Source organism: Delphinus delphis, chromosome 2, assembly GCF_949987515.2.
Source record: "Delphinus delphis chromosome 2, mDelDel1.2, whole genome shotgun sequence".
Lineage (NCBI taxonomy): Eukaryota > Metazoa > Chordata > Mammalia > Artiodactyla > Delphinidae > Delphinus > Delphinus delphis.
The window spans coordinates 136,609,033-136,636,518 of NC_082684.1; the positions used below are offsets into that span (position 1 = coordinate 136,609,033).

Consider the following 27,486-nt stretch of genomic DNA (forward strand, 5'->3'; position numbering starts at 1 on the left):
ATTATATTTTTATAAGGTTTGTGATCCCTTTCTTTAGGAATAATAATAATTCATTACCAAAGTTTATTTTCTCCAGAGAATGTACCATGATTTTTTTTTTTTTTTTTTGCTGTACGTGGGCCTCTCACTGTCGTGGCCTCTCCCGTTGCGGAGCACAGGCTCCGGACGCGCAGGCCCAGCGGCCATGGCTCATGGGCCCAGCCGCTCCGCAGCATGTGGGACCTTCCCGGACCGGGGCACGAACCCGAGTCCCCTGCATCGGCAGGCGGACTCCCAACCACTGCGCCACCAGGGAAGCCCCTGTACCATGATTTTGACATACTCTTAGCTATACCAAGTGCTTCAAGTGCCAGGATTTATCTTACCTAAGTGATGAGTGGTCTTTAAAAAATCTTCTACCTCAAAATATCCTCCCAGGAATGCTGTAAACTTCATTACCAGTTGGAAGCATTAGCCTCTCCATAGATATACTCATTAAAACACCCACATTTTAGGGAAGGAGTTTACAGTGGTAGGCTCAACCTTCAGACTGCATAAAAATCGTCTGAGTTGCTCGTTAGAAAATGTAAAATTCGTGGTAGAACAGTTCTGTATCTTGATTGTGGTGGTGAATACACAAATCTATGCATGTGATAAAACTGTTATGTGCACACAGACACACACACACGAGTGCATATAAAGCTGTTGAAATCTGAACAGCAATTTTATTTGATTCCTTCTCAAGACCCTGACAGCACGTGGGTCCTGGGTTTTGAGGGATCACAAAGGGGACCTTGAAAGAGGCAGGAAAATGGCAAAGGCCTGAAGAAGCCAAATTTCAACAACTTTAAAATTTTGCCAAACCTCCAGACCTTGATTCAAAAATATATTCTTTCCCAGTGACAGGAGGCATTTAAACGTACTGTGTAATGCTCGGTATGTAACCTAATTAAGAACACTAGAGGGACTTCCCTGGTGGCGCAGTGGTTAAGAATCCGCCTGCCAATGCAGGGCACATGGGTTTGAGCCCTGGTCCAGTAAGATTCCACATGCCGCGGAGCAACTAAGCCTGTGTGCCACAGCTACTGAGCTTACGCTCTAGAGCCCATGAGCCACAACTACTGAGCCCGCGTGCCACAACTACTGAAGCCCATGTGCCTAGAGCTTGTGCTCTGCAACAAGAGAAGCCACCGCAGTGAGAAGCCCGCGCACGGCAATGAAGAGTAGCCCCCTACTCACCACAACTAGAGATAACCCACACACAGCAACAAAGACCCAACACAGCCAAAAATAAAATTAATTAATTTTTTAAAAAAAAAGAAAGAACAGTAGAGAGTACGTCCAAACTGGAGGGCACTGTCTACAGAGGAGACTCCCACATCACCTTGAACATCGACAGCCCTGGCCTACTGAGGCCCGTCTCATTGACAGCCTTTGAAATCAGAGGCCTGTGACAGGAGGCAAGTAAAGAGAAGGAAACACACTGGCTGATCCTGGCGCCGATTCCCCATTACCACCCTCACCTGGATGTAGCGCCCAGACTTAATGCCGGCTTCTAACACTTCCAGGGGTAGATGTTCTGGGTACTCCTTCCCGTGGCTCTCCTGACTCTCATTCTCTCTTTCTCGTCGAGACTGAAGGATAGACTCACAAAGCTCGTGGGTGGCCTTTAAATCAGGCCAAAAATTGTCCAGGTAATTCTGCATTTAATAAAGGCACAAGAGAAACATGGTCAGAAGATAATGATTCTTTGTTATAGCAGCATTACAAAAAGTCCTGAACAGGAACTGCTGGCATGCAGTTTTGAAGAAGTGTTACATGAGCATTACCCTCCCAAGCCTCCTGCTACCAGTTCATTTCTACCATCTCACTAATCCCTGCAGCCTTGCCAAAGGAACCCAGGGAGGCCATTCCTACTGTGGAACGCTTCTACCTCCCTGATTACTCTGCACTTTCAAATCTCCCTCTCCACACACACACGTGTACGTGCACACGGCCGGGATGCCTGTCTTTACACGTATCTCACTGCTGCAGATAACAGCCCACAGTGAATGGAGAGGAAAAGCTCCTACGTGTGCACTGTCTCTTTTTTTTTCACCCTGAAATATCTGAAAATTATAAGAAGCCTAAACAAGCAGGCAAAAAGTGGCAAGGAGTAAAGTGTAATAAGGAAGTGTCTCCCCTCCCCCAACCCCCTGGCAATCTTGGAGGAGCAGAGAAGGGGAAAGATGTTTCTGTCCTTTGGTGTTAGGCTATCCAGCCTCATAAACTCCCCAAGGACTGCGTCTTCTTTTGTGACTATACAGATGTAGTCACACTTTTCATGTGGGGACACCTGATGCTCTGTCAATGTGACAACCCAGTACGAAACATAATTCTGAAACAAGTGTCATGGTCCCCTCCAAGGAGAACATTATTGAATATTATTGCACTTCTTGGTGTAACTTTCAGAGAGGCCCTAGACAAGACACCAAGGCGACCACCCACAGGGGGCTGGTGTGGTGAGGCTGACCGTGCTCCATCTACTTCCTGTGTCCAGAATACATGCCCTCGCATGGTGCACCCTCACTAAATAAAACCAAACTTACGCATGATTTTAACTCTACTTTAAGCCTAAATTACAGGCTGGCACATTCTCTTTTCTCAAACTAAAATGAAGTTAATTATCTTTACTGTCAACTCCAGCACTTCTCCCACTAATTTCAGGGTCTTGTTCAAACTGCTTCCTTTCTTTCTCTAGTCCTTCCAGAAGTTCTGTCTGTGCTAACATCACTGCAATTCTATGGTCACTAATCACTCATCAACACCAAATGTTTGCCACTACGAACCAACTCTTCAAGAGGGATTTATTGTCCTCACTCTTCCCCATCTACCTTCAAGTCTCCACAGAAAATTCTGGGCTTCCTGCTCATCTGAACTTCACAGCATCTCTTTTTTTCTGCTGTCATACACCTCTATGAAGCCCTTGGTCACACAGTTTGCTTAGGAAATGCTATACAAAATCAAACTGTACGGTGCTGCCAGACTACAGAGAAAAGTAATTTTCATACAAAGTAGAAAAATATAATCTTAGTCAACTGTCCTCTGCAGGAACAAGACATGATGTATTGCGACAGAAAAAATAAGTGACACTGCCATTAATATCCAGCGCCCCTGGAATTCTCTGGCATGCCAGACACTTTTTTATAGCAGGGCAAGAAAATTCTATTGGCAAATCTTTAGCAATGCATGCACATGGGAACCCTCATAGGCTCTACAATTCAAAATCCAACTAGACTTTCTGTAAACTGACAGGGGTAATGGAGGGCCTTCGTCTAGTTTCTGAATCAAAAAACAATATCAACCACTGGAACCTGACTGACCAACTGGGCAGGCAGAAGAGACCAGTAATGTATTTTTTGTTTTTTTGTTTTGAGATCAGTAATCTATTTAGAGATTAACAGGCATCCTACTCTCTGAAAAGGTACCTAAGAAATAGGAGAGCTGTGTCCTTAAGACAGCTCAGAAAACTGTCACCGATAATGCTGCCTCTATCTGTTACATGTACCCCAAGCTGGTCCAACAGCTTTCACATAAGTAGTATCACATATCACCCCTTCCTTTATCCCTACTGACCTCCACCCATGGTCACAAGTAGAGAAGAGTGAGGAACAGTGGACAAATAAGACTGGCCTTTAACACTATGTTTTGGGAGAGGGTGTGGAGAAAAGGGAACACTCTTGCACTGCTGGTGGGAATGTAAATTGATACAGCCACTATGGAGAACAGTGTGGAGGTTCCTTAAAAACTAAAAATAGAACTACCAAACGACACAGCAATCCCACTACTGGGCATATACCCTGAGAAAACCATAATTCAAAAAGACACATGCACCCCAATGTTCACTGCAGCACTATTTACAATAGCCAGGTCATGGAAGCAACCTAAGTGTCCATCAACAGATGAATGCATAAAGAAGATGTGCCACATATATATAATGGAATATTACTCAGCCATAAAAAGGAACGAAATTGAGTTATTTGTAGTGAGGTGGATGGACCTCGAGTCTGTCATACAGAGTGAAGTCAGAAAGAGAAAAACAAATACCGTATGCTAACACATATATATGGAATCTAAAAAAAAAATGGTTCTGATGAACCTAGGGGCAGGACAGGAATAAAGACCCAGACGTAGAGAATGGACTTGAGGACACGGGGAGGCGTAAGGGTAAGCTGGGACGAAGTGAGAGAGTGGCATGGACATATATACACTACCAAATGTAAAATAGATAGCTAGTGGGAAGCAGCCGCATAGCACAGGGAGATCAGCTTGGTGCTTTGTGACCACCTAGAGGGGTGGGATAGGGAGGGTGGGAGGGAGACCCAAGAGAGAGGAGATATGGGAATATATGTATACGTATAGCTGATTCACTTTGTTATAAAGCAGAAACTAACACACCATTGTAGAGCAATTATACTCCAATAAAGATGTTAAAAAACAAAACCTATGTCTTGTGCGTATTCAGAAAGACAGTCTGGGAGGCAGCATGGTGGTTCACAGTGCTGGAGTCAGACTGCCTGGGCTCTAACACACTTCCAGCACTTTCTCCCTGTGACTCTGGGCAAGTTGCTTAGCTTTTCTGTGCTTTAGCTTCCTCACCAATAAAATGGGGATTACAACACCTGCCTAATAGTGTTGTTGCAAGAATTAAATGAAATAATACGCTCAGAACAGTGCCTGGCATAGATCAACGTTGGGTATTATTCTTAGGTGGAACCATGTAGAATAGCCATTTTGTAAGTCAAAAACAACAGAATATTGGCAGTTTTATCAGATTCAACCTATCATCATCATCATTACTACTAGTATTATTATTATAACTATAAACATGAATTTACTATGAACTGGAGTTTATTGGGCTGCAGTCTTGGATACTGGAGGCCTTACAGTCACAGGGAGTTTGCCCAAATTTGGCAAACTCAAGATTAATTAGTTGGAGAGTGATGAAGACATGGAACTTCTTAAAGTCTTCCTTCATTCTTTTTTTTATTTATTTTAAATTTAAATTTTAAACTATTATTTTTTTTTCAGTTTTCACGTTTTATTTTTATTTTTTACATCTTTATTGGAGTATACTTGCTTTACAATGGTGTGTTAGTTTCTGCTCTATAACAAAGTGAATCAGTTATACATCTACATATGTTCCTATCTCTCTTCCTTCTCACGTCTTCCTCCCTCCCACCCTCCCTATCCCATCCCTCTAGGTGGTCACAAAGCACTGAGCTGATCTCCCTGTGCTGTGCGGCTGCTTCCCACTAGCTATCTATTTTACGTTTGGTAGTGTATATATGTCCATGCCACTCTCTCGCTTTGTCACAGTTTACCCTTCCCCCTCCCCATATCGTCAAGTCCATTCTCTAGTAGGTCTGTGTCTTTATTCCTTTCCTTCATTCTTTATTTTCCCTTTTCTGTACTGCCAAAGCCATCTAGAGCCTCACGGGCACTACTATGGAAATGAACACACGCAGACACACACACTCATGCACACACACATACTTATATAGACACACCAGCTGGAAATACCTTGAAGGAAATCACAAACACTCCTTCCGTTTCACTTCCATACTGCTGAATTGCCTCTTCATCTTCTGTCACCATAACGATTGGCATCCTGTCTTGGCAGTGGTGATAGTACCAAGTGGCTGCATTGTAGATGCTCCTAGAAAGCAAGAGGCACGTGAGCCCTCCCGAGGCACACAAACCCAAGCTCTTGTTCAGAACTTCACACCTGGCTTTTAATCTTTTATCCTTTGGTTTATATAGACACAGTCATTCGTTCATTCATTCAACAAATACTTCCTGAGCACCCATTATAAACATGCCCTGGGTTGGGTACGCTGGGGGATACAAAGATGAATCAGAAAATGCTTGACATCTCTTCTTCTCTAAGACATCCAACCACCACAGAAACCGCTTTCATTTCTTGATATGGCCTAGCAACCGTGAGGCTCTGCCACCTTTTAACACATTTTAACTGGGGGGACGGGCCACACAGCACCACAAGGATGATAAGCTAAATTGAGAGAGGCTTAAAAGATGAAGAAACAAGTCTTTGGCTAAGAGAAAAACTAGGCTGCAAGTAGCTGAAGATCATAATCCAATGAAGACAAAATCCAATGTGGCACCACCAATATGAAATGTCTGAAAATCTTCCTGAAAAGAAGCTGAATTGGAAAATGGAGTCTAGGTCTGGGGACATGTATTCAAAAAAGGATCATGTGTCCAGTGAAGTGGATCAACTCAGAGAGTCAATTTCTGTAGGCATCTGTTTCCCTTTCTGCAAATTAAGATGCTATGTAAGGTTCCTTTAGTTCTAGAATTTAAAAAAAGATTCACTGAGTACTGACTGTGTGCAAGACTGTGTAGTTAGTAAGTGTGAGTACTCACATATGACCCAATCTAGGGAAAGATTTGCTTTCCCTTGCTGGTGGGAACTTGGGTTCTATTAAGGACTCAGTATATATCAGTGCTTATTTTGCTTTAGAGAATTTAAATATTTAATGGCTATACAGATAAAGAATTATAAGGAAGAAGATGATGTAAATGTTTTGTACGGATAAGCTATTTTAAAGCTTAAGGTCTCTTCTGCCTTCTACAGAAGACTGAAGCAGAGGCTATGGGTGCACCTGTACCCTAAGCCCACCTCTGACTTTAGCTGCATCTGGGTGGCACTTCCATCCCTCATCAATGGCCCACTGACTGGAGCTAACACCCCCGGGGAATGGCCCTCAGCTAAAGGGGTAAATAACTAAATGCCCTCGCCTCCACCCTTGGAGCTGACTTCTGAGGCACACTCTACATGGCTTCTACATGGCTCCCAGAGGACTGAGCCTCAGTTTCCCTCAGCAGTAATACATCCTTTACTGCTTTCCCTCCTTCTCTGGGTCACTCTCCCCACTCCTGCTTCTGGGAATTGCTTCTCACATAAACAACTCACCTCCAAAATCCTTGCTTCAGGTTCTGCTTTTAGGTGGATCTCAATTAGGACACCGCACTTCCTAAAACAGCTTTACTAGAATTAACCTACCCATTTCAGTTTAATAAGACTGGCTGGGATATTAAAGCAACCTATACCAGAAAAAGTGAGATGACTTTAGCTTAAAAGTAGGACGTGTCCCTGCCGCTCTCTCTTTCTCTCTCACATACACACACACACACACGCGCGTGCGCGCACGCACGCACTCACACAGCATTAAAGCTATGTATGACTTTTGGATCACTGGAATGAATGATCCTACTAGCCTTTAGAGGTCTGGGGCAAACTTACTCTGGGCACCTATAGCTCCTTAATTACAATTTCTAAAATATATGTAGTCAAATGACATATCTAGAATATTGACACATTAAGCATTTCAGTATTAATCACGGTTCCAGAAAAATTGTTGGTTTGTTCCACCATACTATTTAGATCAACTCCCAAATAACCAATGCTAAAGAAATTAAAGAAGACGAGCGTGTGAAAACCCAGCTATTCAGGGCCATACCTGCTCTGCCACTTCTCCATGGACTCCCCTCTTTCCCGAGGGAGATAGCAGGACTGCTGGAATTCATTAGCGAAGAGAACACAATCATGACGCGCATCCTTCAGGAGATTTCGCAATTTGTTATACTGTCTGTGACACAGAGGAGAAAAGTAAATCTAATCTAGCAGGTACTCATCTCCTGCCACCTCTTGCTAAGGTTCAGAAAAGATGAGGTATTTTAGAGCGAAAGATTGATTGTTTAAAACCTGAGAAACACTTATTTACATTGGCCTTAATGTGTGCTGCGCTCTCGGGCTGCTGTTTCTCCATTTTGCCTGCTAGAATGTGCTGGAGCAGGGCCTCATTAATTAGTTTGTGGATCAGTTAAACTCCTCTACTCCCCTCTCCCTTTCTGGCTATTTATTATGTAATTATACAACCCTGCCCCACACAGCCCCTTCATCAAAGGCTCACAAAGGACAATGAGGCAAGCAGAGTTTAGTGCTTTATTTTTTTTTAATTTTTTTGCAGTACCCGGGCCTCTCACTGTTATGACCTCTCCTGTTGCGGAGCACAGGCTCCGGACGCGCAGGCTCAGCGGCCATGGCTCACGGGCCCAGCCGCTCCGCGGCATGTGGGATCTTCCCGGACCGGGGCACGAACCCGTGTCCCCTGCACCGGCAGGCGGACTCTCAACCACTGTGCCACCAGGGAAGCCCTAGTGCTTTATTTTTGTAACTCACTTTGTTCTGTAAATGGTATTAGACATTAATGTTTTACTTTCTGCTGGCAGCCCTAGGAAAGAACATGTAAGTTTGGGAATTTATCTGTGAACTTTATTGATGCAGCCGCATTGTTTACATGAATGAAGGCTAGCTTCATCTATCAGACAACTAACAGAAAGTTTTAAGGTTTTTCCCCATCAGGATACTTTTTTTTTTTATGTTTTAAAATAATTATATTTAACACACAGTGTGAACAGGTAGCTCTATCAAACTAGGACATACAATTTTTCTAATCCCTTGTACAATGGAAGAGAGATGTTCAATTTTTTTTTAACATCTTTAATGGAGTATAATTGCTTTTCAATGGTGTGTTAGTTTCTGCTTTATAGCAAAGTGAATCAGCTATATATATATCCCCATATCTCCTCCCCCTTGTGTCTCCTTCCCACCCTCCCTATCCCACCCCTCTAGATGGTCACAAAGCACCGAGCTGATCTCCCTGTGCTATGCGGCTGCTTCCCACTAGCTATCTATTTTACATTTGGTAGTGTGTATATGTCCATGCCACTCTCTCACTTCGTCCCAGCTTACCCTTCCCCGTCCCTGTGTCCTCAAGTCCATTCTCTATGTCTGCATCTTTATTCCTGTCCTGCCCCTAGGTTTTTCAGAACCCATCAGGAGATCTTTCCAATAATCTTGGCCAAAGAAAATAACATATGAAGTCTCATATGGGTCAGTTTCTAAGAAGGTGCTTTTCAATTGTCTAGATAATGTGAAATACATAATATTCACAATTATCTTAAAGGAAGTCAATTGTTTATTTAAAAATGGATTGATATTAAACCAGATGTTAAATTAACATATAAATTATCCAAGATAGATAACTGGCATTTAACATAATAACATTTGTGCCCTTCCATTCCCACCTCCAGCCTGCCGCCACGGATTTTTAAAAATGAGTCTTTTCATTAAAGCAAACGCAGAACTCTCTAACTTATCCCCTCTAAATAAATGCCAACTACCAGTATCTGCGTCGTCTCAACACTTCATCAGAAAACAAGAAACACTGATTTTACTTTCTTAGTAATTCTAATTTTGAGCCACCTTAAAAAGAATCATCAAGTAATAACAACTTACAAAATGTCCTAATAAACAAAGGGATTCAGTTTCATTTCTGTGAATGGCAGCTTTCCTTAACAGAATTCCACTTGTGTAAATAAAAGCTGCCTCCCCACCCGCAGAAGTGCCTAGAACACGTTAAGTTTGTAATTTTCCCACTTTCACAAAGATACACTTAAAATCATTTTTCAAAACCTCTTAGAATATGCATACAAGGGTCTCCATCACCGTGCTACCAGGGTCGTCCCTGCAGGAGGGAAAGGCAAGGACTTTCAGTTTCTGCTTTACGCATTTCTGTCATGCATGAATTTTTTTAAAAGAGCACTTTTTTGGTTAAGCAATAAAAGATTCTAGAAGAAGCTTTATAAACATCTGAAATTTATTATTTCAGACAAAACACTGCAAAAATATTGACTATTTTTCCTGATCTTTTCCACTTTTTGCTCCCTTTATCCACACCCCTAATAAAGCACCTGAACCCAGGGCAGGTATTTGTTTACAAACTTCCTCCTCTGTGCTCCACTGAGTGCCTTCAGGGGACACACCTAGACATTCCCGATGCTGCCCTTCGGGTCTGCGTGGTCCTGCTCATGGTGAATTCAACTCAACCATCCATCCCTCAAAAAAAGGCAAAACTAGAACTACCATATGATCCAGCAATCCACTTCTGGGTTTAGACCCCGAAGAACTGAAAGGAGGGTCTCAAAGAGATATTTGTACACCCATGTTCAGAGCAACATTATTCATATTAGCTAAAAGGTGGAAGCAGTCCAAGTGTCTGTCGGGAGATGGATGGATAAACAAAATGTGGTATATACATACCGTGGAATATTATTCAGCCTTAAAAGGGAGGTTCTGACATATCCTCAACACGGATGAACATTGAAGACATTATGCTGAGTGAAATAAGCTAGTCAGTCGCAGAAGAACAAGTATTGTATGAGTCCACTCATAGGAGTTTCTTTGAGTAGCTAAACACCTGGAGATAGAAAGTAGGACAGTGGTTGCCAGGGGTCTGGGGGAGGGGGAAATGGGGAATGAGTGTTTAATGGGTGTAGAGTTTCAGTTTGGGAAGATGAAAAAAGTTCTGGAGATGGGTTGCACAACAGTGTCAATGTACACAATGCCATCAAATTGTACACTTAGATATGGTCAACATGGTACACTTTATGTTATATATATTTTACCACAATTAAAAAAATAGCTATACTAATTGTCATAACAAAATAAAACAAACAAAAAAATAGAACCACCCATTTCAGCGGGATGAGTGCCATGAAAGGAAAAGTGCAAGGTGTGACAGGAACATGGGAGGGATAAGGGAGGCACCCAGGAGGAGGCAACGGACCTGAAGGATGGGTAAGAGTTAGGTAGACAAAGGGCCCAAAGGAGGAGAGAGAGGGGACAGAAAGCTCAAGAAAGCAGACAGTAGGCTTCCTTCTTGTATCTCTAGTACTTAACCCATGGCAGTCGCTCAATAACTATTTTCCAAATGAATCCATGAACTCACAACCCTTTGTGACAACAGTGATCCAAATACGAGATAAAAATGTCCTGGGACAAACTGATATTTTCAAAGCCCGGTTACTCTTTTGCTAGGCCTCACATACATCACTGCATTGGTCAGCACACCCGTACTTTAAACCTGGGGCTTCTCGAATCCTGTCCTCTCCGAATACTGATGCTCCACAAGCCAGACCCGGGCGCTTTACCACCACATGAAAGTAATGACAATCCTTGCCAATGTTTAGAAAAATATATCACCTAACAAAAAGAATTTTCTCAGTTTTCAGTTTCACTCCCATGTATTTTCCTTAGACTTTTAGTGTGTGCTTCCATTTGTCAGCTACCTATCAGCCAGATAAAACAAATGAACAAATGGCACAAGAATATTAATGGGGAAAGCAGGAAACAAACAGTGAATCACTCTGAGTGTGACAGTCGGGTTGTCTTGTAGGCAGTGGGCTTACGGCTATAATTTAATAGGGCATCCATACAACACAGTCGTAGTTTTTGCTAGTTAGGGTTGGTGGTGCATATGATGGAATTAGATATATGAGTATTCTGCATGGAGCCAGCAAAGAACATCGTGGTGCCTTGAACAAGTCTGGCCTGAATGACAGGACAACAGTTCCAGATAGTCAAGTACAATAAAATTATCTGAGGTTTAAAAAATTCCAGGCTTACAGAAAAACCCTAGTTTCCCTGGTCTGGCTAAAGTGTTTTTGAAATCTCCATTATCTAAACATTTCAGACAATTTCTTAGGGGGACAGCAAAACTTACCTTCTCTAGACTGATCTTTTTTTTTTTTTACTATTTTTATTCAATGGTGATCTTACCTTCAGATGCAACATCCCTTCCCCCTGCTGACTACAGTCTCTGGGGATTAGAAGTGGGTGTCCCACAACCAGTGGCGAGAGGTACAAGGAAGTGAGTCCTGTACTCAATGTTGCATTTCTTCAGTTTTTGCAGAACCCAGGTAGGGTCTCCTAGACTTAAATTCAGAGGTCCTTGAGTTTTCTCCAAGAATTTCAGAAGTTTCTATTTCCATTTATATGAGGTGATATTCTTAAAACATTTTTAATGGAGTATATTTTGGACCAGGCTTCAGGCTGCAATGCCATTTGGTGTCAGTGTCTGCCCTCTTGGAAGCCTCAAGACACCTCAAACTCATGACCTCCCACCCCCCACCTTCTCCAGTGTTCCCCCTCTTTATCCAGTTACATAAGCCAGAAACCTTAGTGTCATCCTTGACACCACCTTCTCCTTTATCTCACTTACCTAAAGCCATTACTAAGTCCTATAGATTAAAAAACAAAAAACAAAAAAAAAAACAGTGGGGATTCCCTGGTGGTCCAGTGGGTAAGACTCTGCACTCCCAATGCAGGGGGCCCGGGGTTTGATCCCTGGTCGGGGAACTAGATCCCACAGGCATGCCCCAACTAAGAGTTCGAATGCCACAACTAAGATCCTAAGCAGGGGGACTTCCTGGCGGCGCAGTGGTTAAGACTCCACACTCCCACTGCAGGGGGCCTGGGTTCGATCCCTGGTCAGGGAACTAGATCCCACATGCATGCCCCAACTAAGAGTTCGCATGCCACAACTAAGACCCCAAGCAGCCAATATAAATAAATAAATAAACATAAAAAAAACCCCAGCTTTATTGAGATATGATTCACATACCAAAAAATTCACCCTTTTAAGATGCAGAATTCAATGGTTTTTAGTGTAGTCACAGCATTATGCAACCATCACTACTATCTAACTCCTCTTTTGTCAGCCCCCAAAAGAAACTTATACCCATTAAGCAGTCACTCCCCATTCCCTCTGACCCTTAGCCCCTGGCAACCACTAACCTACTTCCTGTCTCTTGGATTTACCTATTCTGGGCATTTCATATACACAGAATCATACAATATATGATTTTTGTGTGTGTGTGTGGGGGGCTGGATTCTTTCACTTAGCATAATAATTTCAAGGTTCATCCATGTTGTAGCATGTATCAGTACTTCATTCCTTGTCATGGCTGAATAATATTTCATTGTATGGTTAAACCACATTTTGTGTAACCATTATCAGTTGATGGACGTTTGGGTTGTTTCCATTTTTGGCTATTATGAATAGAGCTGTTATGAACAAACATTCACACACAACTTTTTGTGTGGACATATTTTCAACTCGCTTTGCTATATACTTAGGAAGTTCTATGGATCTTACCTACTAAGCAGCTTTTAGAAATGTCTATTTCTCTCTCCATCTCTAAGCTACCAACATCTCTCATGTGAACTAAAGCCTCCTCTTCTTTTCTCCAAGCCTCTTCTCCACTAGCCTAGTAATCCTTTAAAAACAGGAATCTGATCATGCCCCTACTTAAAACGCTTCACCACATCCCTGAGGCCCATGGGGGCCTACCTTAGTCCAATCCAGGGCTCTCTCCTCCCTCATGCTCCACGTTCTCTCTCCCCATGGCCTTGCACAGCAGTTTCCTCGCCTGGAAAGCTTTTCTCCTTTCTTTGCCTGGTTTCCTCACACTCATCCCTTAGAGCTCAGCACACGCATCTCACTCAGGAAAGCCTTTCCTCCCTGCCTAGTCTGGGTTCTCCTGAGCCCAGCACCCCTCCCTCAGCGCGCCTGTCACAGCTCACTTCTCCATCTGTTTCTCTGGTTATCGATTACTGCCGGTCTCCCCCTCAAGAGCGTGTCTGCCTTTGCTCACCACTGTATGCTCAGTGCTAGCACAGTTTCTGGCACATAGAGCCTCTCAATAAATATCTGTAGATACACAGATGAACAGCTGAACACATGATTGAAGGCAGTGGACAGGTCACCCTTACAGGGAGATCACACGAGCCCTCAGTAAGTAAGCACTTGAGGATTGTTAGATAGCAGAATGTGTGATTATCCTGATCAAAAACTTGACATTTTTCATACTGTTTTGTATAATATACTTATGAGGACATTTTTCTGCATTGATATTATTGAAATCAAACTACAAAATCATATTAAATATAGAGCTTATGCCTGTAGCCATAGAGGCTGTGTCTTTCTAGTATTAAACCCAACTCTGGTGATTTCATGTCAGTAAAATAATGTCACTGGTCACATTAAATTAATGTTCATTTGTAGCCTTGTTTAGTTTGAAGGTCTGATTTGGGTTTAGGGTTGCATTAAGTACTTAGGTATGAGGATTTATGCCTAGATTTATGTTGAAACATATTTAAGTAACAATACAATGAATTAATTTAAATTAACACTGGGTATCCATGAGAATTTTTTTCTTTTAGAAACAAAGTCGACTACATTACTCATGTTGAGTAACACTGATGTAGGATGGGGATCACGTTGACCTCTTAGGTCCTCTCCAACTATAATATTTTGATTCCAGTCTTATGTTATGTACTAAGAAACTGAGATTCAAGCTATACAGAAGGCATTCAGGAGGGGGTCAAAAGGAGAAAGCAAGGCATCCTTCTACCAGACACTAGACCAGACTAGGTATTTTCACCTGACAAACCTTTCCTAAGCAATAATATTCCTAAAAGCATATAAAATAGAATGAATTATTTACCAGCATCTCAAAAATCTCAGAGGAAGAACTGAAAAACAAAATGTTTTCCAATATTAAATGAAGCAAAGCACCAGAGAGGCTCTGCTAGGCCACCTTTGGTTAAATACAAAAACTCAAATGACTTATGCTTAACACTTATGAAGGCCAAATTAATCAAGCAAATCTCCTGGATCTTACATATTGAATGGCTCTCATCAACTTTAAAGTTAGCTTTTAATATATGACACTTTCCAGGGCTTAGGTAATTGTGGTCCTTTAGCTGTTTCAACCTGAATACACCTGCTGGTCGCTTAACAGGTAAAGAAAGCACAAAGTCCCCAACTTGCTGATTCCTTTTCCTGCCTCTTGTTCCTCTTCATCAATCATGTTCATCTCCCTGCATTAAGACCAGTCTCAAACCTATTTCCTTCGGAGGGCTTTTTAAATCCCCACACCCCATGTTTACTTCTGCACTTTACATAGTCCCCATTAAATTATTTACATGTGTCCAAGGTATGTCATAATTACCCTCTTGCTTCTTGCATTTAATCCCAACAAGACAACAAGTTTGTTGAGAGAGGGAACAAGACTTCTTTTTGTACTCCAGAAGGCCTGGAACTAGGAACTCGAAAAGTGCTCACCAATGGCAAAACCAGAGTATTATCCTGTGGGCCTGTTCCATAACTCCTCAGCTTTTGTTTTCACGTTTAGTGCATTCAGAGACACGGTAAAGCAATGGAAAACCAATCGTTTTTCATCAAGTTAACTACTTTTGAAATGTTCAGGAAAAAAGACATTTAAATTCCAATTCTTTGCTTTTGAATATCCCCAGGAATTGATTTTTAAAACAATCCTTAATATTAAAAACATTTTAGAAAACAGAAGTTGAAAAGGCTTAGCAACCCACATGATAACAACAAATTGATTTTAGTAGCAGAAATTGAAATACGACACCTGGAACAGCATTTAAACCTGGATGTGTATAAACATCTATATCTTTGTGTCTGAACAAAATCAACTTCAAGCTCATATAAAAATATTCTATCTGAAAAACCTGCACACAACCTAGTTAATGCATATTTTTTTGAACTGAGCATATAATAAGAACAACTTATCATTTTCATATACAAATAAACACACTTCATCTTTTACTACCAAGGTCTGAAGAAACCACAACATTTGAAAAAGAATAAACACATAATTTCTGCTTAACTTGTGGTGTTAAGAGGTTGGGTATATAATTCTAATATGCTGTTTCCATACAGTCTTCAAGTTCAAATCACAGATCTTCTCCCAACGTAAAGGAAGCAAAACCATTTATAGAGTATTTGTTTAAAAGGTGAACAACTGTTCTTCATTTAGGTACAAGGCAAGCATTTTAGACTGATTTCAATCAGAAATTCTTTGTTTCGCAAATACAATTCCTCTGGTTGGTGGTTATACTAGTAATCTAAAAATAAAACAAGTTAGTTCTGGTTTCATTGAATAAATCACAACTTGCCTCCACAATAAAGGAGCCTCAAATTTTAAAATACTTTCTTTTTCCCAAGGGGAAAAAAATGTAAGTTTCTGAAACAATATATCTATAAATAAGAAGATTAAATAACATGCAGTCTTCAACATGATATAGGCAATAGCTCTGCTACTATAAAAATGCAAACCAAAAGGCAAGAATCTTAAATACCCACATCGTGGGGACACTGCAGTTTATTGATCTGCAGTCAGACCTTTTGGCCAGGTGTTGAAGCAGAAATATAAAATAATGTTACTGCATTCCTCACTGGCAAAAAGAATGCCAAATTAGTTCAAAAAGTCTTTTCTGACGAAAATAATGAATTCCTCCCCTTTCTCTCCAACAAGGAACCTCTTCTAAAGGGGGAAAAAAATGTCCGCACCATAAAAAAATAAATAATGCAAAACAGATACCTCCGGCCTCTTTGATGCTGCACAGCTTGACATGCCGTTTGCATGAAAATAATTCCCTTCAATTCAGGAAACTCAAGGATCTCGAGGTAATCTTGAACGACTTTCCAATCTGGGATCATGTAATGAGTCACGTCACTAGACAAGAGTTTCCCATCTGAAGCATAATTCAAAACAGAAGAGATTAGACAACGTTTGCAAACTTAGTTTATTATGATTTCAATGTCACGGAGCCCCAGTGTGCAGAACAACTTCCAATCTTAACTACATTGTGTAGTTTTTGTTTTGTTTTGTTTTTTTGCGGTACGTGGGCCCCTCACTGTTGTGGCCTCTCCCGTTGCGGAGCACAGGCTCCGGATGCACAGGCTCAGCGGCCATGGCTCACGGGCCATGGCTCCGTGGCATTTGGGATCTTCCCGGACCGGGGCACGAGCCCATGTCCTCTGCATCGGCAGGCGGACTCTCAACCACTGCGCCACCAGGGAAGCCCCACTGTGTAGTTTTTAAAAGACAAATCTACTTTGGTAGAGGCCCAACGTTCAGGTAAATTCAGCACCTTCATTTTTCTTAAGCTGTGATAATAAAAGCTCAACGTGGTTTATGGTGTTGCCAGTAATGTAAAAGATGACGGATTAAAAAAAAACACACAAAAACAACCAAATCTTCAGCACAACTTAACTATATATTGTTAACCCACTGACCTACACTCACATTCCAATGGGGCTCCCCAAATACACGTTAACCACTTGTTTATGCCCAGCCATTTTAAGTCGGTTGTGTCTCAAGCTTGGGAACGTGTTCAAAAGTCTCCAAGGGCCAAAAAGACTGAATTGACTAGAAAAGATGCTCAGTGCAAGCAGGGGCGGTGGTGGCATTTCCACCTAGCCCGCGTCTCGGAGCTGGTTAGTCAAGCTGTAATTGAAATGTTCACCTGAACCGTAAGCTGAGGATCCCAAATATTCGCTGACAAGGACCACCACGCTCCTCTCCCACCATAGGGAAGAGAACCAGTAACCATCGTTAAGTCGGCCACCCCAGCAGCCCAGAAATCAAGTGGAGGAAGGTGTAGTGGGCAGCCGACCCAAATCCAATTTCCCCATGACCTTCCTGTACAATGAGGGCCCAGATGATCCACAAATCCTACAGTCAAGAGGGTTCTCCACTGGATGTCTGAGGCCTAGGTGCTGGCAGGGAGCAAAGCAAAGAAATGTACAACGAGGAGCGGCACAGCGTCGGCTCCGCGTGCCCGGCTCGCACTGCAGGGCCCACAGCTCGGGTCCACCGGATTTCACTGCGGCGAGCCTGGGGGCAGGACGCTCCAGCGCCCACAGGCCCCTCGGAAAGCCCCAAACCGCGCCCTCTGCGCTGCGGGGGCGCCTGCCTCTCGGCCCTTCCGTTTTCCCGGGCAGAGCAGTCGGGAGTCGCTGTGGAGCGACAGCGGAGCCGTGGCGCGGCTCGGAAGCCGCCGGCCCCTCGCGCCCGACCTGCAGCCGGGCCGGAGGTGATGCCTGGAGGCCGGCGGAGGCCCGGGGGCGTCGGACTCGTCAACACCACGGCCTCGCGCTCCGCCTCTGGGACGCGCCCTTCCGCCTCACGGCCGACGCTCTACCCCGGCGCCGCCGCCCTGACGCCCGCCCGGTCTCGGCCCCCGGCGATCCCGCCCGGGCCAACCCGCTCCCGCCGGTCCTCGTCTGCCCACCCTCCCCAGCCTCCAGCCCCTGCCCTGACCGTTGCGGCAGACGGCGGGCTGCGGGCAGAGCGAGCTGTTGCAGGGCACGCTGGGCCGCAGGTAGTGCTCCCGCACGATCCGCAGCGTCCGGCCCTGGAAGGTCCTCAGGAGCAGCACCTTCTCCCGCTTCTGCAGCATGCTGGCGGCGCTCCCCGGGCAGAGCTCCGGGCCCCGCGAGGCCGCCCGGAGCAAGCGGCTGGGAAGCGGCGGGCGCAGCGCGGCGCGGGCGGAGGCGAGGCCGAGGCTTCGGGCCCGCCCCCTCGGCCTGGTTTCCGCGGAGCTCCCGGCCGGTGGGACCTCCTGGCGGCGGCCTAAGCGCTCCGGGCTCCGCACCGAAACCGCCGTAACGGCCCACGCCCTGGGGTTGCGAGCAGCAGGAGGCCGGCGGTGTGGGCGCTGCAGCTGGGCCCACAGTCTCCCCCCCAACCCCGCCTCAGTTTCTCCCCTTCCTACAATTGCCTGGGAGGGGTGGAAACCACGCAAAAGACTTAAGGGAGACAACCATAATACAGGTCTTCCTCCGCTTAACGATGGGGTTACGTCCTGATAAACCCATCTAAGTTGAAAATTTATTTAACACAGCTAACCTACCCAACATCACAGCTTAACCCAGCCTACCTTAAACCTGCTCAGAACACTTACATTGGTCTACAGTTGGGCAGAATCATCTAACACAAAGCCTATTTTATGACAGTGTTGAGTATCTCAAGTAATTTATTGAAAACTGCTGAAAGTGAAAAACAGAATGGTTGCAAGCGTATCGGTTGTTTACCCTGTGCTGTCTGGGAGCTGGGACTTGCCCGCCTGCTCAGCATCACGCAAGAGTAACGCTAGACCGGAAAAGATAAAAATTCCAGGTGGGTATCACTTTCACACCGTGGCAAAGTCCAAAAATTGTAAGTGGAACCATGGGAAGTCGGAACCGTCTGTACATGGAAGCTAGTTTAAAGTTTTGCGAAGATTTGGTGCAACTCTGAAGGATTATTGTACTTTGTTTCTACCCTCAGGTTCATATGGGAATGGGGCTGCCTTATTAATATGGATAATTATTAGTGTTTTGTATTAATATAGACAATTATTAGTACGTTCTGTTTGTTGCTCTTGCTATCACTGAAAGAGCTAAAAGAGCCAGCAAATAAGCCAGCACCCCTGCCAGCCCAACATTTTTTCCCCCTTAAAAAGCTGTATTTATTTTTAATTTCTTGTATTTTTAATCCATATAAAAATTCAAACAGTGCAGATAAAATGGAAACTAATCTCTTCCTCTGAGGTAAACATTATCTATTCAACCTCAACATGATGGCGTTTGCAGCCTCTGGCAAAGGAATTTTCCTTTAAATTTGATAGAGACTAACACACAGTCTCTTCTGAGATCGTACTCTTGGCTGGATGGAAGCCACTGTTCCGCCAAGCTCTCGACAAAGACTTTTGAGCTGCATCAGGAGCTTTACAAAGAAGTGTCACATTTAATTTCCACAACAAGTCAGTGGAGTCAGGCACTATTATCCCCATTTTACAGACGATGAAACAGGATTACAGAGGTTAAGTGTCCAAGATTACACAATTATTAAATGATGGAATCAATATTCAAGACAGAATCTGGCTGAATCCAAAACAGGCTCTTCACTAATTACCATGCTATTCACAGATGAATAAAATATAGCTCTTGTATCCAAGGAGTTTCTAGTCAACTTGTTGAGGAATAGTTAAGGAAGCTCAACCAGCTGGCTGGGAACATTGATGCTTCCTGTTATGCTAAAGTGAGCAGAACTAGAGTATCCTGTTTGATCACTTACTCTAGAGGAACATATTAAAAAGTCATGTTCCCTCACTCATTGCATTTTTTAAAATATTTATTTATTTTTGGCTGCATTGGGTCTTCGTTGCTGCGTGTGGGCTTTCTCTGATTGCGGCGAGAGGGGGCTACTCTTTGTTGCAGTGCATGAGCTTCTCATTGGGTGGCTTCTCGTTGCGGAGCTTGGGCTCTAGGCGCGTGGGCTTCAGTAATTGCAGCACATGGGCTCAGTAGTTGTGGCTTGCAGGCTGTAGAGCGCAGGCTCAGTAGTTGTGGAGCACAGACTTAGTTGCTATGTGGCATGTGGGATCTTCCTGGTCCAGGGATCGAACCCGTGTCCCCTGCACTGGCAGGCAGATTCTTAACCACTGGGCCACCAGGGAACTCCCCTCACTGCATTTTAATGTCAAGTTATCTGCAGTGTGGGACGATATGAGTGAGATCTGAGACAGAATTTCACAAGTTAGGTGAACATTACAGTGCTGGTCCACAGACCAGAGCACTAGGAGGGCCCATAGGCAACCAACAGTGCAGGAGGTCAGTTCTAGAGACCCCAGAGGACAGACAAGCAACAGGATTTGACCCCTACATAAAAATGCTTCTAACAGTTGCCCATGATTCCCTCCAAAGCTCTCCCATTTTCATTTTTCTTTTACTTCTGATTATATGTCCTTAACATCTCTCTTTAGCATTTCGTAACTTTAAACTTTCTCTAAATTGGGACTAATGATCTTTTAAGGTCGAGAGTATGTCTGGGGCCTGTTGAAAGTTGATGTTATCGATATTTAAAATAATCCAAGGCCCATCAAGCACTTCTTTTGCTTGCATGGCAGCAATAATGTACAAGGTATGTTCTCAAAAGCATGCTCCCTTAGTTCTTCGAGCTGATGATCTAAAATGGACAAGAATGCCTTTTTGTTGATTTGTTTGTAGATACAAATATGTTTCTCTATCAGTCAGAATACACTAGGTTATGCTGCAGTAATATACAACTTCAAAAATACCAGTGACTTAAAACAAGATGTTGCGTGGGTACCTGTAGGATCCATTCTGTATTCTTTCTCCAGGGCCCAGGCTGATGGAGCCAGTCCTCACCGGAACACTGTTTGCTGTTCATTGGCAGAGGGAAGGGAGCCCTCGAGACAGCCCACAACGGCAATTAAAAGCTCAGTCCAGAAGTGATACATGTTGCTTCTGCCTATTGGCCAGAGCTAGTCACGTGAAAACACATCCAAGGTCGAAAAAGTGTGGCGTGGGGTGCTTGTGTTGCGTAGTGCGGATGCTCCCTCCTGGCTTGAAGGCAGTGCGCTAAGACCCTTCGGTGAGCGGCACTGGTGACTCCTTGTCTGTCCTTAACTCAGACCCCTCAGCCCTAAGTCAGTTGGCTCTACCATCACCTCAGCACTTGTACCTATGACGACTCCAGCTCGGCCCACTCTGGTCTCACCTCTTTTTACAGTGCTGATCTACATGTGATTTCTTGTGGCAGAGACTGGCTCTCTGTTAACCAAATCCATGTCCTTTTTTCCTCTGGGCACAGGTGAAACACATTTCCCAGCCTCCCTTGCACGTAGATAGGTGTGGCCACAGAATGGAATGGCACCCTTTCCAGGCCTGACCCTTAAAAACCTCCCATGGATATTGCTCTTTCCTGTTCCTGAATGGATGCCAAAGCCCAGGGGATCTTGGAAGCCTGCATGTTAGACAGCACACACCGACCCCTCGCACCAACTGTGCAGTTCTTCAGGGAACTGTTTATAGTTCCCTGAAGAACTGTGCAGAGCACAGCCCTGCCTTGCCTACCCAGGAGCATCCACAGGGGTCTCTTGCAGGGGAGAAATAAACTTTTCTTATCGCAGCTGTGTTACCCTAAGGAATACACACCCACTTTACAAAGGAGATTAAGGAACTTGCCGAAGACTTGCCCATTTGTTTAAAAACTCCTCACTGGATATTAAAAGTCCTGATGAAACTGCTTCAGGATCCTCCAGCAGTTCTAAATTTCAGTGCCACACTGGGAAGGATGCTTGGTGGCCTGCTTCCTTTGCAGTTTTCCCTTTCCTTGTCAATCCGAGCGCAGATGGACAACCTGGTGCCCAGATAGCATAATGCTGTGACAGCTTGTAGTGCTCTCTTGCTGATAGAAATCTCTGATTGTGGTCTGGTTTACCTGGTGCCTGACTGCAGTCTCCTTCAGGCTGAACACGAGCGTGCTTATGCTGCAGGAGTTTGTAGTGTTTGCCTGCCTTTTTTGCAGAGGCGCCCTGGGAGTGCAGACATCAGCAACCACTGGATTATTATCAAAAGGACTCATCCAACGGTTAGCCCAGAGAGGGTGGGGCATCTTTACAAAGAGCTAAGAGGGCAGGGAGGTTAAGTATACAAAAGGAATTCTGGACAGTGAGCTCCAAGGGCTAGAGGGGATTACTGAAGCAGGCTTTGAAATATTCTGTCTTTATTTATTAACCTGCTTGTTGCAACACATTCCAACAATTCTGAAGGATGCCAAGTAAAAACGGTGAAGTTCTGCTTGCATGCAAAGTCTACTTCTCCCAAGTAATTTACCACTGCTGATATCTGATATGCATCCTAGAAGTCTTTAAATATAAGGCAAAGTTGGCAACTTTTTGAAGAGCTTGTCAATCTATGCAGCATCAACTACTTACCGGCTAATGTTTCTCAAGCTTTTACTAGGTGCCAGGCCCTGCTCTAAGCACTTTTCCTGTGTTTTCTCATTTAATCCTCAAAACAATGCCTGGACTGTAATACTGTTACCAATTTCATTTTGCAGGCAAGGAGACCAAAGTACAGGAGGACTGAATAATTACCCCAGGCCACACACTCAAGCAAGACTTGGAACCCAAGCAGTTTGGTTACAGAGTCCAGGCAGTGATGACCCAGCCATGGCACCTTTCAGCTGCTAAACAGCCAGGTACAGAATGGGGTACTTTCTTCGTAGCGGACCATTGGATAAACTCAGTTATTTTAGTTTAGGGAATTGGAAACAATGGGTTTCAAATATTGACCCTACTACTTTCCTAACTTCCCTGGGCCTTAGTGATTTCAATTATAAAATACAGCTAGCAAAACAGATGTTGCTGAGTATCAGTATTAACGCGTCAATGACTCTAAAGGGTCATGTAAATGTCTAACATTATCCCATTTAGCTGAAGAATCAGCTTACTTTCATTTGTGCTCCATCTCAGTGGAAGAGTCATTGGAGGACAAACTGCTGCTGAGATTGCTCTGCTACTTGTGTTAGGGATAATTTAATTTCCTATCTGTTAAAGGCTGTTAATCCTTGATTTTCACTTTTCTCAGCAGATACAATGACTCCCTTTTGGCTTTCTAAACACCCTGTGAATCCCCATAATCCACTTTGCAATGATTACTCTAAAATGTTCTGCTTAACTCTTTCTAATTTTTTAAAAGAGAAAATTATTTTGTGCTTACCAATTGTATCTCGCCAAGATTTTTACTGTACTGTTAACGTACCGATAATTTTGCCCTTCTACCACAAAGGGGCGCTGTTTCACTGATTTTTGTTTGCGGGGAGGGTGCTTCAGCTAAAGTACCTTCTGCGCTGGTATCTGAGCTGTTGAAATTTGGCCTTTCATATGTTGCCATTAAAATGCAACCAATTATTTGAGACAAGAAACAAACCAGCAAATAACCTTAACATTAAACAATACCTTCATCCAAGGAGCTCAAAGATCCAGATGCTCCAAAATTAATTAGAAACTAAGCTTCAATGATTAATACAGAAAAGAAAAAGAAAATCCTTTAAGTCTTGAAGCAGACTAAAAGAAAATTCAGTTATGTGGATAGCCATTTATAATTCAAATATAGAAACGTTACTATCTGTCATTTTAATTTTTTTGTATTGGTGTTATTTGATGAAATTGTTTTCATTCGTCTTGTAGGATTATTATTACCAGTGAAATACCAGTCATGGTGAAGAGTTATTTCATTGGATGAATGTATTACAAGGAGTTTTCCTGTTTAGTTTACTATTTTGTTACTGCGTATGTTTGAATTTGGGAAAGTGAATTCCATTTTATATCTTACAATGATAAACTTTGAATTCTAAAACCTAATAATGACGGTAGGAATGTTGTGAAAAAAAATGGACAAGAGAATAAGGAGTACTTAGTAATAATCCTAACCTCTAGGAAATCCTCCAGGTTTTGGATAAATATAAGCAAAGTATTAGATTTTAAACTTTAAATCTAATTACTTAATAGTCAAAAGGCATGTTAAACTACATATTTGTTATCTTGTTCTAAAGGAAGAAGAATGAGGGCCAAAAGTTAAAATTACATTATACTTAACTTTCTTTACATTTTAGGCCAGAGCAAGGCCTATATCTGTTCGTATTACGTTTCTTTTGCTGCATAACGAATTACCATAAACTTAGCAGCTTTAAACACTCATTCATTACCTCAGTTTCTGGAGTCAGAAGCCGGGGCATGGCCGCATTAGGTTCTTGGCTCAGGGTCTCACAAGACAGAAATCAATGTGTCAGCTGGGCTGATTCCCTTCTAAAGCTTGGGGTCTTCTTTCAAGCTCACATAGTTGTTGGCAGAATTCAGTTCCTTGCAGCTGTAGGACCCTGGCCCCTCTTCTCTTGCTGGATATTAGGCAGGGCTCTAAAGATGGGCTGGATGTTAGGAGGCCACCCACAGTTCCTTGCCATGTGGCCCCTCCATGGGCCCTTTCACACTTCAAAATCTCTTTCACCTGGAGAACTCAGTTCCTTTAAGGGCCACTGAGGATAATCTTCTATTTTAAGGTCAACTGATTTGAGAATTTAATTGCATTTGCAGAATCCCTTCACAGCAGCACCTAGATCAGTGTTTAACTGAGTAACCTGGGGAAGGTGTGTATACACTGGGGCACAGGAATCCTGAGACCATCTTAGAATCCTGCCTACCTTTATTAGTCTGTTCAGGCTGGTATAACAAAATACTACAGACCAGGTAGTCTATAAAAAAGAGAAATTTATTTCTCACAGTTCTGGAGTCTGGAAGTTGGAGATCACAGTGGCAACATAGTTGGGTGAGGGTCCTCTTCTGGGTTTCAGATTTCTTATTGAATCCTCATATGGCAGAAAGGGCTAGGGGTCTCTCTGGAGCCTCTTTTGTAAGGCACTAATTCCATTCATGAGGGTTCCACCTCATGACTTAAGCAACTCCCAAAGGCCCCACCTACTAATACTATCACCTTTGGGGGTTAGGATTGCAACATATGAATTTTGGGGGGACACAAACATTCAGACCATAGCACTACCATAATAACGCTTTATAATAAACATTTGAACTCAATAAGTTATATTTAAAATGATGGTATTTATTAAGTATCTGAGAGCAGCATAAATGACTTTTAAAAAAAATGAGAGAACCAAGCCAATAATTCAGAGGCTATATGAAAGTAAATGAATGATAGATAATGCTGCCTTGGTTAGTTCAAGCTAAGGAGGAGAAAACTCCACCAATACAAACTCACGTTCTATTAATCTTCAAGTAGCACTGATTTACGCTGGGCCCAGAATTCACTGAGGAATCATTGCATAGAGTCCAGCCCCTTTTGCTAACACAGGATCAACTTGGAGCGGGCAGTGTGTCTAGGGGATCTGGTGGGTAAGAACCATCTCCTTTTGTTTTACCCCTTAGTTGCTACAGAGGAGTGATGCTGTATCCCCCAGATTAAGATCCTCTCTTAAAATCCCACTGTGACAGGTGATAGGTCGCCTTGGCATTTTTGAATATTCGAATTTTAAATTTAAAATGTCATCATCATCAGAGGCATCATTCATTGTGTCGCTGACTGCCGTCATCAAACCCAGGAAAGTGGGAGCCTGCCAGTATTTGCAGCCCATCTTCCGTGTAGAATTGTGATGGGGTCAGAGCCATGATTAAGGAAACTTCTCTGATTGCAGTGTTTGGGTGGGGAAAAGCAGGAGGGTTTTCTTCTCATTTTTTTCTATTAAATCTGACAATTTAAGAGATATCATTAAAAAATATTCTTCTCCCCAGGAGAGAAAAGGCTTGGCTCTTCAATATCTTTCATTGAAACCATAAGGCTCTTGTTATATTCACCATATTAACCTTCAAGGACTTGTCTTTTCTGACTTGGAGCATTGAAGGCATTTTGATCCCCTTCCAGTTCTACAAACAACGTTCTTTAATCAGCTTGAGGCATCACTTGATCAGAGAAAAGCACTTCCTCACTCCCTAATGCAAACAGCACCTGCCAATCCCCCATCCAGGAGCAAGAGAGAAGGGCTGTTCTTTGAGCCCGCAGAGCACTGTTGTTTCAAATGTACATTAAACCAAAGAAAATAACCTGAAACCTACAGCCTCATTAATAGATGCAGAGCATAGTGGCATTTAGAGATTTAAAAAAACAAGTCCACGGACCCACATATCCACACAACATATTTGTTTACTTATGGCCAGTGTGAAAAGCCTGATATTGATAGCATCGTGTTTCATTTCCACTGGCATTAAGTTCATCATCTTAGTGAAAATGTAAAAAGGATAAATAACTAAACGGGAAGTAAAAAGTGTATTGTTAATTGTATTGTTGATTAATACTGAGCAGGCTGTAATAAACCACACATTTTTCTTTCAAACTACTTGTTTTAAGCTTTCTCCAATTTTAGAAGGGTAGGATATATATATATATATGAATATATAAAAATATATAAATGTATATATATTTTAAATAATTTGATATGTACATATGATATATAATGTATATATCACACATATATTATATATGTAAAATCAGTTATGATTAGCTGTGTTGTGCTGCAGCAATAAACAACCCTCAAATCTCAGTGAGTTAAAACAACAAAGGTTATTTCTTGTTCACACTATATGTGCCTCCACTCTGGGGTGTCAAATGTTTGTTTGTTTTGGCCACGCCATGAGGCTTGTGGGATCTTAGTTCCCTGACCAGGGATGGAACCCACGTCCTCGGCGGTGAAAGCGTGGAGTCCTAACCACTTGGCCTCCAGGGAATTCCCCGTCCCTCCACTCTGCGTCATCCTTACCAAGAGAGCTAGGCTGATGGAGGCGCCCTTTAGTGCCTCTGCAATTGCTCTGCAGGGGAAGAAGAATGAGACAAATTGTGGACACACTCTTAAAGATTCCAGTTGGAAATGACACTAGTGACTTCTGCTCACATATCACTAGCCAAAGCAAGTCACTTGGTCACACCCAATTCCAAGGGCAGAAGACAGCCAGAGATATTTGGTGAACAGTACTAATATCTCTCTCTTTCTCTCTCTCACACACACACACTCTCTCTCTCTATATATATCTATATATCTATATTTAATGTGTAGATTGAAAAGGGGGGAAATAAGTTCAGTTGTAGCCAAGTGAATAGAGTCAACTTTGATTTATCATTGTAATATTGTTACTAAGTTTAGAATCATTGAAAACAATGACATAGGCTATGTTCATAGAATATACTGCAGTCATTTTGAAGCATAAGGCAGATCTTTATGTACAGACATGCAAATATCCCCCAGAAATATTGAATTTTAAAAAGAGCAAATAGCAGAATACCATGCTATCATTTATTTGAAAAAAGACATATAATTATATTTATGTGCATATGCCTCTGTGTGTGTGTGTCTGTGGGTGTGTGTGTGACA

At 42.9% G+C, this 27,486-nt stretch overlaps 1 protein-coding gene and 1 long non-coding RNA gene across 2 annotated transcripts in view; one reads left to right on the forward strand and one right to left on the reverse strand.

The window, feature by feature from the left end:
• The window catches only part of DIS3L (DIS3 like exosome 3'-5' exoribonuclease), a 34,315-nt gene extending 16,071 nt beyond the window's left edge, over positions 1 to 18,244 (reverse strand). Inside the window, 5 exon segments of the mRNA XM_060005733.1 lie at positions 1,503 to 1,679; positions 5,542 to 5,677; positions 7,503 to 7,631; positions 16,300 to 16,453; positions 18,025 to 18,244. Of these exon segments, the coding sequence (XP_059861716.1) occupies positions 1,503 to 1,679; positions 5,542 to 5,677; positions 7,503 to 7,631; positions 16,300 to 16,453; positions 18,025 to 18,163 (735 nt within the window). The 5' untranslated portion in view covers positions 18,164 to 18,244.
• Positions 18,245 to 18,463: 219 nt separating this feature from the next.
• The window catches only part of LOC132420890 (uncharacterized), a 32,584-nt gene continuing 23,561 nt past the window's right edge, over positions 18,464 to 27,486 (forward strand). The window contains exons 1-2 of the long non-coding RNA XR_009518466.1: positions 18,464 to 18,882; positions 22,612 to 22,752. This is a non-coding gene — a long non-coding RNA (uncharacterized lncRNA). The remainder of the gene's footprint in view (positions 18,883 to 22,611; positions 22,753 to 27,486) is intronic.